Source organism: Amphiura filiformis, chromosome 8 (assembly GCF_039555335.1).
Source record: "Amphiura filiformis chromosome 8, Afil_fr2py, whole genome shotgun sequence".
Classification (NCBI taxonomy): Eukaryota; Metazoa; Echinodermata; class Ophiuroidea; order Amphilepidida; family Amphiuridae; genus Amphiura; species Amphiura filiformis.
Genome location: NC_092635.1, coordinates 3,274,539 through 3,287,402, shown reverse-complemented (window position 1 = coordinate 3,287,402; position 12,864 = coordinate 3,274,539). Strand labels below are relative to the sequence as shown.

At 36.5% G+C, this 12,864-nt stretch overlaps 1 protein-coding gene across 1 annotated transcript in view; it reads right to left on the bottom strand.

The window, feature by feature from the left end:
- Positions 1 to 12,864, bottom strand: part of LOC140158509 (DNA-directed RNA polymerase III subunit RPC1-like) — a 68,675-nt gene that overhangs the window by 25,912 nt on the left and 29,899 nt on the right. The window contains 9 exon segments of the mRNA XM_072181617.1: positions 179 to 367; positions 2,125 to 2,207; positions 4,005 to 4,126; positions 4,765 to 4,920; positions 5,288 to 5,349; positions 5,616 to 5,711; positions 6,715 to 6,828; positions 7,292 to 7,491; positions 8,209 to 8,293. Coding sequence (XP_072037718.1) covers positions 179 to 367; positions 2,125 to 2,207; positions 4,005 to 4,126; positions 4,765 to 4,920; positions 5,288 to 5,349; positions 5,616 to 5,711; positions 6,715 to 6,828; positions 7,292 to 7,491; positions 8,209 to 8,293 — 1,107 coding nt within the window.

The window sequence follows — 12,864 nt, the reverse complement described above, 5'->3', positions numbered from 1 at the left end:
TACTACTCTTGATGCAAATATCTGTGCGTATCTAAGATGGCTCTCATGGTCGAGAATTAGATATTTTGAATATAGTTCATGCTCCAAATATCATGCATAAAATCATAAAAGGACCTCTGACCTGCTAAGTACCCTCACAATTTCAGTATATTCTAAATCTTTTAAAACAAAAGGATATTCATGGAAGCTACACCAGCAAAATGGAAAGTTTTGAGTGTCATCTGTGTTCCTGGTTCTCCAATGCTCTGAGCTCCTATAGCACCCACTGCTGTCCCTGGCTCAATGCGGGATAACATATGCTTACTGTTACACATCAACAGAAACTCACGCAGCTGTGTTGGGGTAATTCTCTCAACTTGGTACTTAACTGATGGGAATAATGCATACAATATTATGTGAATAATCAAACTGGTAAAGAAAATGAAATAAACCATAATGATACCACATTGTATTACTTCTATACAAAGTACAGCATGACGATAATCTTAAAGGAAGTTTTTAACTTCAATTAAGAAGATAATTATGACTGATATTAGGGATGACCAATGAACCATCAACTTGATTAGAACACTCCCATAGACATGCAGGGAGCTCAACTATGCACTACTTGCACAGACATTTCTAAATTAAGCTCATTCTTTTATTTTTCATAATTTTTCTGTAAAAATTGGAGATGTTAATGCCAATTGTGTTTTGTAACTATCCTGCAAATTACAGCATCATAACTTATTTGGTTTTTCTGTAAGTGTGAGTCAAAATTGGTCCATCGCCACAGTGCGCTTAATTGCCAGTGGCCCAGTGCAGCACTGCTCAGAATGGCACAAAATATTCAGATGAAAAAGATCAGGTGAACACCTTGACCTACTGAGCTGTAATTTGGCAGAGTTGTTGTTATTACCTCTATCATACTCTCTGTAAAAAGGAAAAAAAACCGGACAAGTAGATCTCGAGTTAAAAATTAAATCACCAGCTTCCCTTTGGAATTTCCAAACACCTTTCGAATCATGTTAAATAGACACCTTTCTGAACATAAATGTGAAGTTTCATGCTCATTTGTTGTATTATTCACCTGATCTCAACCCTAAACATTTTCTTATATTTATACCATCTGCACTGACTTGCTGCTATACAAGCACAGGAGCTGTACTTTTAAAATACGCGCCTAATCAATAATGAGTCTTTCACTCCATTGTTAAAGTACTGGGCTCCCTGTAGCATATGGAATGACCAGTCCCTGGAGTGTGATGGTTTTGTAGCACATGACAGTATTCATTCAAGCCTATCAAGGTCTGTTATTAGCCACTTGCTGAATGGCTGGGCATTATCAGCTATCAAAGAGATACCTTATGCTGCTGCCAATCACAATAGAGGTTAAACATTTTGTTAAAACCCCAGAAGTGATATCAGGACAAAGCTGTGCATGTTGGTACTTGATTGTTTGGATTCCTATGTTGAAAATCCCTTGTAGTACATTAGTATTTTTCTTATGTGTAGTGTATATTGTTGTGGAAAAAAAAGTTCACCTGGACTTTTGATTTTGTGCCACTTTGGCCATTATGGATGATTTTTGGCAAATGTTTTCTAAAAGCATGATTTCAGTGCCTCGGTTTGAAGAAATACTTAATGCTATTGACTAGTAAAGTGCCATTTCATAAGAAACCCTTTGATACTTTCACAATATGCTTGTTTCATGTTTGCATATATATTAAAATAAAGAAATATAAAAGGTAAATATATGCTTATACCAATTTTGCTCACATTGCTATATTTAGACTTTTGTCAATTTATTTCGTTCCAATGACCGTCAGAATGGGAAACTTTGAAAATTCATAATTCAAAAGTTTTTGACCGATTTGACCATTTAACCACCAAAATACTTCTGTTGATGAGTTCTTTCCAGAAAACAATCTTTTGTAGCAAAAGGGGCAACATGAAATTATGATGGTCATCCCTACTGATATGGTTTAGGCATCTGGCCTTAACGGCCTCTTGATTATTTCCTCAATATCACTGTCATCCTACTTAGGTGTATGTATGAACCTTTACATTTTTGATAATGGAATAGTATTTGAATTTAATTTAATTGACTTTAAATTGAGCATCATTTTAGCTTTAGATACTCACCACCTTTCTCGGATTGCACCTCGGGTACACCATATGCATCACGACAAGTTCGAGTCAGGTAGGCCAGATCATCCATGAATGTCCTTTTTAAGAAATAAAATATACGTAAACAAACATATTTTTGTGTAAGAATTTATATTTCCGTTGTTATGATCAATTTAATATGCACCTGTGGGCAATTAACATCATCCATTATGCACCAGTGGGCAGCTAACATTATGTTTTTATTTATCCAAAGTTGGCATGCTTTGGAGCCCTCAGCATTAATCATAGCCCACCCTATCCCATGGGAAGGCATTTATCATCAGGTCCTCTAGTCCAGTGGGAAAACAAAGGGGGGGAGAGGAAGTGTCTCTTCACATCAAATGATCACTGATTGAATCATATTGGACTAGCAGGTTGGTAGTCAAGACTGTTATTATGCCCCAATGGAAGATGTGACCTTTATCTTCCACACAGGGAAAGGGTGAAATTTTCATCATACAAGTTTTCATTGTATGTCAGTGAAAATTTGCATACATGATGTCCATTGCAGCACCTGAGTACAAAATTTCTGAACATTCTGTAGTTTTAACCTGATACCATCATAAAGATTGAAGATGAAACAACTTACTTGCTCCTTTATGGCTTGACTTCCCAGGGCAAACTCTGATCTACATGAGTACTTACTTGACTTCTTGTTTAAATGCCTGACTACAATCTTTGAACTGTGGTCCATCAATGATTTCAGCTGATTGCTCCTTTATGGCTTGACTTCCCAGGGCAAACTCTGATCTACATGAGTACTTACTTGACTTCTTGTTTAAATGCCTGACTACAATCTTTGAACTGTGGTCCATCAATGATCTCAGCTGATTGCTCCTTTATGGCTTGACTTCCCAGGGCAAACTCTGATCTACATGAGTACTTACTTGACTTCTTGTTTAAATGCCTGACTACAATCTTTGAACTGTGGTCCATCAATGATCTCAGCTGATTGCTCCTTTATGGCTTGACTTCCCAGGGCAAACTCTGATCTACATGAGTACTTACTTGACTCCTTGTTTAAATGCCTGACTACAATCTTTGAACTGTGGTCCATCAATGATCTCAGCTGATTGCTCCTTTATGGCTTGACTTCCCAGGGCAAACTCTGATCTACATGAGTACTTACTTGACTTCTTGTTTAAATGCCTGACTACAATCTTTGAACTGTGGTCCATCAATGATCTCAGCTGATTGCTCCTTTATGGCTTGACTTCCCAGGGCAAACTCTGATCTACATGAGTACTTACTTGACTTCTTGTTTAAATGCCTGACTACAATCTTTGAACTGTGGTCCATCAATGATCTCAGCTGATTGCTCCTTTATGGCTTGACTTCCCAGGGCAAACTCTGATCTACATGAGTACTTACTTGACTTCTTGTTTAAATGCCTGACTACAATCTTTGAACTGTGGTCCATCAATGATCTCAGCTGATTGCTCCTTTATGGCTTGACTTCCCAGGGCAAACTCTGATCTACATGAGTACTTACTTGACTCCTTGTTTAAATGCCTGACTACAATCTTTGAACTGTGGTCCATCAATGATCTCAGCTGATTGCTCCTTTATGGCTTGACTTCCCAGGGCAAACTCTGATCTACATGAGTACTTACTTGACTTCTTGTTTAAATGCCTGACTACAATCTTTGAACTGTGGTCCATCAATGATCTCAGCTGATTGCTCCTTTATGGCTTGACTTCCCAGGGCAAACTCTGATCTACATGAGTACTTACTTGACTTCTTGTTTAAATGCCTGACTACAATCTTTGAACTGTGGTCCATCAATGATTTCAGTTGATTGCTCCTTTGTAAACTTGACTTCCCAGGGCAAACTCTGATCTACATGAGTACTTACTTGACTTCTTGTTTAAATGCTTGACTACAATCTTTGAACTGTGGTCCATCAATGATCTCAGCTGATTGCTCCTTTATGGCTTGACTTCCCATGGCAAACTCTGATCTACATGAGTACTTGCACTGTAACGAACAAATATGTTGGAGAATTATGTAAATTTTGAATTGCTGTACTGATAACATTAGTTTCTGAATTCATTCAAACTTTATCAGACAAAGGCTGCACACAGACTTAAAGATAGTTTGACAAACACATAAAAATTAAATTTTTGTTGTTACATCCGGATTTAGTGGTGATTTTTGCTTTTTAGAGCTTAAAATCCACAGTATAGGGTGTTACTTGCCTGTGTTTCTGTAGCCAGAGGTTCAGGCTACAAGAACATATGTCACTTATTATTTACTTGCTTATCCTTTGGTCTGAAGCTAACATCATTTTAAAACCATAATCTTATAATATGAAATTGGTTAATTTTTTTCAAACCTGATTATTTGTAATGTTAACACATGTCACAACTTGCATCTAAATTGAATCAGCCAAATTTGTTGTGTTTATAGGTCACCAGGGCAAAGTTTGACATAAAGCCATAATTCATGAAATATGACTTTATGTCATAGAGATGAAGATATGAAATGTCATCACGATTTGGTAAAACTTACTTCTTTTTGAGCCTTGAATGCCCCTGTACCTGCGGTCTTGGTCTGAGCACCAAAGTGGAATGCCAAGATTGCTGGGTACCTATGCATGGAAGAGGCAAACTTACCTTGATATGATTAAGAACTCTATTCAGATCTACAGGTTTATCTTTGCCTTCCATAGCTGCTGGGTCTAGGCCATCAGAACCATACACAAACTGCACAATATCACCCATAGAATTACGTACTGTGTTGTCATAGTGTGAACACAGGTCTTCCAATGACTGTAAACAGGGAAAATGCGTCGTGTTAATGATATAAATTGCACTTCTGCTTCTGTAGTAATTACAATTGCAACAATTATTTTGCTCATGTGGAAGACATGACCTTAATCCACACAGGGAGTGTAAATTTCAGGTGAAGTTACCAGATTGGGTGATACCCGGTGTTGGAGATTAAGGTCATGTCTTCCATAGAGGTAATTTTAACTAGAACAAACAATGTTGTTAAGCTGGCTGTTTAAAGTCAGCTTTGGGGAATTGCTCAAGTGCCACATTTTCTTAATTTCTTCTATGACCTTGTTGTGCCACAAAACAAAGCAGCCCAGGCCAGGATCATACATGAGATATTAGTCTAAGAGAGTGTACTTACTTTGACTAATCTTCTCTGCATGTAGCCAGTCTCTGCAGTCTTCACAGCAGTGTCAACCAATCCTAAATACAAATACAGTATACATTTTATTTGTGACAGGGAATAGTAAAGTTCATGAAAACGGGACACAACCCCCAATTATTGGTACAATCCAAGTTGAGTTTAAATAAAGGATTTATATTACTCTTTATACAACGTTTTTTTATTTTAGTTGCATAATTTTCTGAAATTGAGAGAGTTTCATATCGCTATCAACACAAACATTTCAAATAGTCAAGTCAACATTTTGACAGGAACTTACTACTCTTTACTTTCTTATTGAACATACCTTCTCTTCCTGCCATGGTATGGAAGAAGAATTCAGTTGGAGTCAGGCCTGAATAGAAACTATTCCTCACAAAGCCTTTAGCTGCGGGGATTTTGGCTGAAATAAAATCAGAACAATATGGAAGTAATAAAAGGTATACGGACTGATTGTAATTACTGCATATAGAGATTTGGAGAATTGAATTGCACCAAAATATCACAATATGAGTATTACACATGCGCTCATCCCCAAAAACAATGAAGAACAAATTTAAATATTTACCCACAGCAGCCAGCGCACATAAACATTGAAAAAACAAGAAAAACAGAGCATCTGGTTGGATTTGAACCAGTGACTTCTAAACAATTGAGCAACAGAGGCATGCTGAAGAAGAGCGGGAGATTGAAGGTAATTAGGCTTGAATAAAGAACAATTAGGCCCCGGTGCTCAATCTCGCCGATTAACTCTGCATCGTCTCGGTGCATTTCGATGGCTCTCCTGCGGCTTACAGTTTCAAGCCGCAGTACACCGACGAATTAATATAGTGTAGCTATATCCCTGGTTGCGAAATCGCGAAAGTTGGGCATCGAGTTCGCAACATCTTGCCATCTTCTTGTTCTGCGGTTTGTCATTCATTACTCGAAACCTTTATATTAATATTTATTGTAGTACCTACTTGAGTTTACTCACCGTGAGCAATTTGCGGATCAGTTGATATAATTCGGCAAAGAATCAACGCACTCAAGGACACCAATTTGTAAGGCTATTGTTGTCAAGTGTTATAAGCCGGTTGCGTGAAATGCAGGAGTTGGGCTGATCAAGCCGATGAACGGGTGACTGAACATGGCTTTTCATCAAGCAGACACAAATTTTGTTAGTGCATATCGCAACAGTATTTTATTTCTCAGCATATGTGCATCGGTGTGGGTCTGCGGCTTAGGTTCCGGGCACACCAAAGAGTTAATCGGCGAGATTGAGCACCCAGGCCTTAACTAATGTTCTGCCAGATGCATGTAATTACAGGCAGTATGTGAAGTACAATTGAACAGTATCAATACACTGCATATTTTACTAAGCTCTTATCTGATTGGCTACCCGATCTCAAGACTTGATTACTTACATTGCCTTTTGAAGTGAGGTAGTGCTCTTTCTTCAAACCCATTTGGGATTCGTTTGCCGCTAATAGCCTGCTGTCCTACACATGCTATCATCTGAGATATGTTGATGAATGAACCTGACAATAAAACACACAAAGAAACAGTTAATTATAACCACATAGTTTTGATCAAATGGGCATTATCATATAAACATTATTTTGTAATTATACAATATTTTGGCCCATGGTCAGTTTGTTTTGGTTTTATATAGGCCAAAAAAAAGCTGGCATGTACAGAAAGAGACATGTGGGAGATGGCAATCTGCTGTCCCCTCCCCTTTCTCAGGATTACTGGAGCCCTGCACCAGATGCATTTTATTATAATTGATTTTTGATGGGGTGTGCTACATGTGCAATCATCCTTAATTTTAGTAAGGGCAGCAGATAAAATGATTTTACACTAACCCCTTAGAAAGTTGTTCATTGTATATATGCACACAAAAACATTGTCTACCATTGTTAACCCATGATTCCCATGTCTGGGCATATGGAAAGTTGAGACAAAAAGTAACGCATAAACCCTGAACTTCATACTCAATACCTTTTGATCCACACACAGCCATAGTCAAGGGACTGTTACTCTTTGGTAGTTCTTGTAGGCATGCTTTACCAGCATGATCACGGATCACTGACAACTCCTTCAGTATAATGGCTTCTAATGTTTCCTCTGCTGTACACCCAGGCTGAGTCTGTAATTTGCCATTCTCTAAATCCCTGATATATTCATCACACTTGGAATACCTGAAATATCAACCATTATATGGACAATTATCTATCAAACTCATATTATATCACTCATACAAATATTTTACACTGGCTGATTAACATTCCATAATTTTTAAATATGTGTGCTTGTGAAACAAAAAAATGCATCACTTTGTGATAATATTACACTAGTCTCACCCATACACTAACCTATAAATGATCATGATGTGAATCGTACCCAGGTATTCTGTAACATGCTCTTCATGCTCTCCAACATTTTATGTGTAAAATATTTATTCTTTAATTTTATGCAAATGAAGGCAATACTACAAAACAACTGCAGAGCTGTATGGTACTATCCAATGGGGAACATTTTTATTTTATTATCTTTTATGACTAAGGCATTTCCGAAATCAAACTATCATGTTGAAGAGACTACCGACAGGTTTACATCCAGATAGCTATTTAACCTGTCCTTGCTGAAGTTGGCTTGAGGTCTGATAGCAGGGATATGCACAGGGAGAACATTCCATGTGCATGCTGAAGATGGACTCACATTGGGCCCAAATATTACTGCATATAAAAAGATCATGGATCATTCATGGTTGGATGTTAAGTTACAGCTGCAGGCAAGACATGTTTTTTGGCCATGTTTGATTAAATCACGCATACACATCACATAGACACAACACACATTAACACCCCACACACCCCAACAAAACCCCAGCCCACACCCATACACACACAACTTACCCAGCATCTAAGAGTTTCATCTTGGACCTAATCAATCCCTGACCTGGTGTCACATCACCAATTCCAATGGAGAAACCATGGTTACCTAAGATTGAGAACAGAAAATATTAGTTGTAACTTCATTTTCATCCATCACTATCTGAATTCCAACAAACACCAAAAGAGAATAAACCCTCATGAAAAAAACCTGTGTTTGAAAAAAACTGAAAACATGCATGTAAAAAAGGCAGAAGACATGCTGAAAGAGAGTGCAGAAATAAAACCTGAACTCATGTTTAAATTCAAACATTGTCAATAATAATAATAATAACAAGGCGGTTCTCGAACCACGAGTCTCGCCTGCTTTCGCGATCGCCTGCTTTTACGATTACTTTTGGTAGAAGTAAATGAACCTGCAACAACCCATGGCGATTTGCCTGTTCAATTTGAGCTTGCTTGGACCAATATTGGAATTTGACCTTTGATCCCTAAATTTTGGTGGGTCTCGGCTGGCCACCACGACAGTTTTAGTAATTTGACCTCAGATGACCCATGGGTGACCTTGGATGACCCTAAATTACCTTCCAAACTTTGACTCTAAATGTTGACTGTACCCACCAAGTTTCATGCCCATATGACAGTTTTTAGTAATTGACCTCAGATGACCCTGTGTGACCTTGGATGACCCGAAATTCCATTCCGAAACTTTGACTCTAAATGTTGACTGTACCCACCAAGTTTCATGCCCATATGACAGTTTTAGTAATTTGACCTCAGATGACCCTTGGGTGACCTCGGATGAACCCGAAATAACCTTCCTAAAATTGTACTCGAAATGTTGACTGTACCCACCAAGTTTCATGCCCATACGACAGTTTTAGTAATTTGACCTCAGATGACCCCTGGTGACCTCAGATGACCCCGAAATAATCTTCCTAACATTTGACTCTAAATGTTGATTGTACCCACCAGTTTCATGCCCATACGACAGTTTTAGTAATTTGACCTTAGATGAACCCTGGGTGACCTCGGATGACCCCGAAATAATCTTGTGAACATTTAATTGCAAATGGTATTAATGGTAAAGTAATTAATGTTATTTACAATCTATATGCAGGAGCTAAATCGTGTGTTAAACTGAATAATTCAATATCAGATTTCTTCACTTGTAATGTCGGTGTTCGTCAAGGTGAAAACCTTTCACCCTTACTCTTTGCAATTTTCCTTAATGATTTGGAAGACTCACTAAGAAAAGATGGAGTCCTTGGTTTGACCCACTTAAATAGTGAAATAATCAAAAATTTAAGTGATGATGATGTTGAAATCTGGCTCCGATTATACATCCTTCTGTATGCTGACGACACAATTATTCTTGCTGAGAGTGCATTGGATCTTCAAAATGCTCTAAATTCCCTTTATAATTATTGCAAAACATGGGATCTAACGGTAAATGCTTCTAAAACCAAAATTGTCATTTTCTCACGTGGGAAAACTAGGCGTAAACCCAAATTTATGTTTGGAAATGATGAAATCCAAGTTTGTGATGACTATACATATCTGGGCATTGTTTTTAACTTCAATGGAAAATTTAAAAAGGCAATTAATAAACAAGTTACCCAGGCCAAGCATGCAATGTTTGCTCTCATTTCTAAAGCAACGAAGCTTCAACTGCCAGTCGATATTACTTGCAAATTGTTTGATAACTTAGTTCTCCCTATTTTACTTTATGGCAGCGAAATTTGGGGCATGGAGAACATTGATCAGGTCGAAATCTTCTACAGAAATTTTCTAAAAAGACTCCTTAGAGTAAATAAGTTCACTGCCAATTGCATGATTTATGGAGAAGTTGGAAAGTTTAAACTTCACAGTATAATTGCAAAAAGAATGGTCAATTTCTGGAGCAGATTAGTAACAGGAAAAGATCATAAATATTCATTTAGACTTTATAGTCTAATAAAGGTTCTTCAGGAGAAAAATTCCAACAACTTCTGTTTTAATTGGATTGGTAAGGTCAAAGATTTGCTTGATCAATGTGGGTTTAGTTTTGTTTGGTTGGCACAGGGTAATCACAACTCCAAATGGTTAAAAGGTGCTCTTGACATTCGACTTAATGATATTGACAGGCAAGACTGGTTCAGGGAGGTTTTCAATAATAGGTTGTGCCTGAATTATAGAGTATTCAAAGTAGATCACTCATTTGAACAATATCTCTTAAACCTAGATTTTAGTAATAGATTAAAACTTTGTAAATTAAGATGTAGTAACATTAGAATGCCAAATAACAAATATAGATTTAGTAATGATGATAATGATAAAATTTGTAATTTGTGCCAGGAAGATGCAGTTGGAGATGAGTTCCATTATCTTTTTATCTGCAATTACTTCTCTACTGTCTGTTCAATTAGCTTAGATTCTTGAATTTTTAAGATATTTGAAAAAATACAAAATTGTGGTCAAAGTCATCAAAGAGAAGTGTTAGCACAGCCTTAGACCTAACGTGATTTATACTTTTCAAATTCTAAAGTTCAATTTAAAACCCCATTTCTTTTCAATTTTGGTCTTTTCCTGCGATATTTTTATAACAAGCTGTTGAGCGTCGGGTACCATAAACTTTTTTGAATCAATCCATTTAGAGCAATGGGGACGAATGTCATAATGCGCTGAGATAGTATTTATTCGAACATCTGTATCAAGAAGTATTGTCCAGCAAAATAGCTATATTTGCCAGTAGGCGATTGCCTATTTGTGTTGAAATCTTACTGTTGAAACATTACGTTATTTATTATTTATGAACTAAGTTTTCTAAAATAGGCCGAGCTTATATAAATACATTCCTTGCGTATTTATGTGTTTGTTTGTTTGTTTGTTTGTTTATTTATTTATTTATTTATTTATTTATTTATTTATTTATTTATTTATTCGAATGGGTCTGAGAAGGTGTAGGCCAAATCAGGTTACAGAATCAGGTTACAGAAAATAATTCTTGTAAAGTCACTGTATCTGAAAATGTCAAGCGAATGCTGATATTCTAGGGAAGGAATGATGGTATTAAGGGCGTACTACACCCATGTATTGGTTTGATTGGTCTAAAAAAATATTTTTTCATTTATAGCTAGGCAATATATGCACGGATCATGTGAAATAAAGAAAAAAATTAAATAATAATAAAAAAAGGTGCTTTTAAACCATTGTATAGTAAGTCATTTTAGCCCTATATATTTTTGGTTTACATGTATCCTGGTAACTCAGATGCGTGTTTCATAACAAACCATAAATTGTCCATAATTTATTCTTTTCAACATGTTCAAGTAGGGGGCATGAATAGAATACATTAAATCCTTTGTTATACCATCTATAGAAATGTACTCACTGATTATAACACTGAATAAATTAAATAGGCCTAATCTCTTACACATAGACAATTTAATAGTACACCATGTATTTATCTTCTATAATGTGGTGTTAGGAAAAGAGATTAAAAAAAGGCTATAAGGTCATCAAAGGTCAGGTTATAGGTCAATTGGTTCAGGTCAAATTCAGGCATCAACATGTGGTAGTCTGTGATATCATACATGTTATAATGAGGCATCAATTTTGATATTTTGTCTGTTACTGGATATATAATGGAAATATGTGAGGTGGATATACTAAAATACCTTGGGATGTAAATGGTGAGTACAATTTAGATTGCCTAGTTGAGATGAATTGGGCAAATAAATATAAAATAGTTACCAAAATCACAAAAATGAAGCTTACGGGAAACTACCTAATATGGTGGTATGGGTGACAAAAAATACAATCTTTTTCAACATTGCTGTAGTATGGTTGTGGTAACCTGTTACCTATGGCTTAATTAAGTTTCAGTGAAATAGTGTCGCAAGTTTAAAATACAAAATATAGCTCAACATTGAAAATAGAAGCATTTTAACCGGTTCGTTTTTTGATAGTTGTGGAGCACCAAGTTCATGAAGTCATAAAAGAGATCAGGGACCGCTTATTCCCATTTTACATATCAACATTATTTCCCTAATGTGTTAGCAACACATATCCAAAATTTTAACGAAATCCGTTGATAGTAAGCTTTCCAAAATGAAGTGGATTTAAAACATCAGTGATGTACCACCTTTTGGCTTATATCATTAGAAGCATGTACGCTTCATTGATACTGATGCCACCAATTGAGCGAGAAGATTTGCCCTTCATTTTGCATACCACTTTGTCCAATTTCTTTTTCTCATTTCTTCACAAAATGCAAAAAAATGCAAAAAAAAATGCATGGGTCTAGTACCCCCTTAAACAAAACTCAATTTACATTGTAAACCAGTTGAATTAAGAACGAAATCCATAATTTTAATGTCATTGTTTAGGAAAAAAACAATGCTCAGAATAATGTTATGCATAAAACGTAATCGCGTCATAACAAAATCCGGTGGACCATCATCACCTATAGAACCTATCCAATAACCGGAACGGTATAACAATTGAAATGGCAGGACAGATTGGTGGACAGATTGTTTGGCTAAATTGGATAGGGTCTATGCCCTAAGTTGAGAATGGACCATCCCACTCGATTTGTAAAAAGTTCGCGAACCCTTTTGGTGGACCCAAGTAACTGCCTAAAATAAGGCAAAATTGAAAAGAAATGGGGTTTTAAATTGAACTTGGGAATTTAAAAAG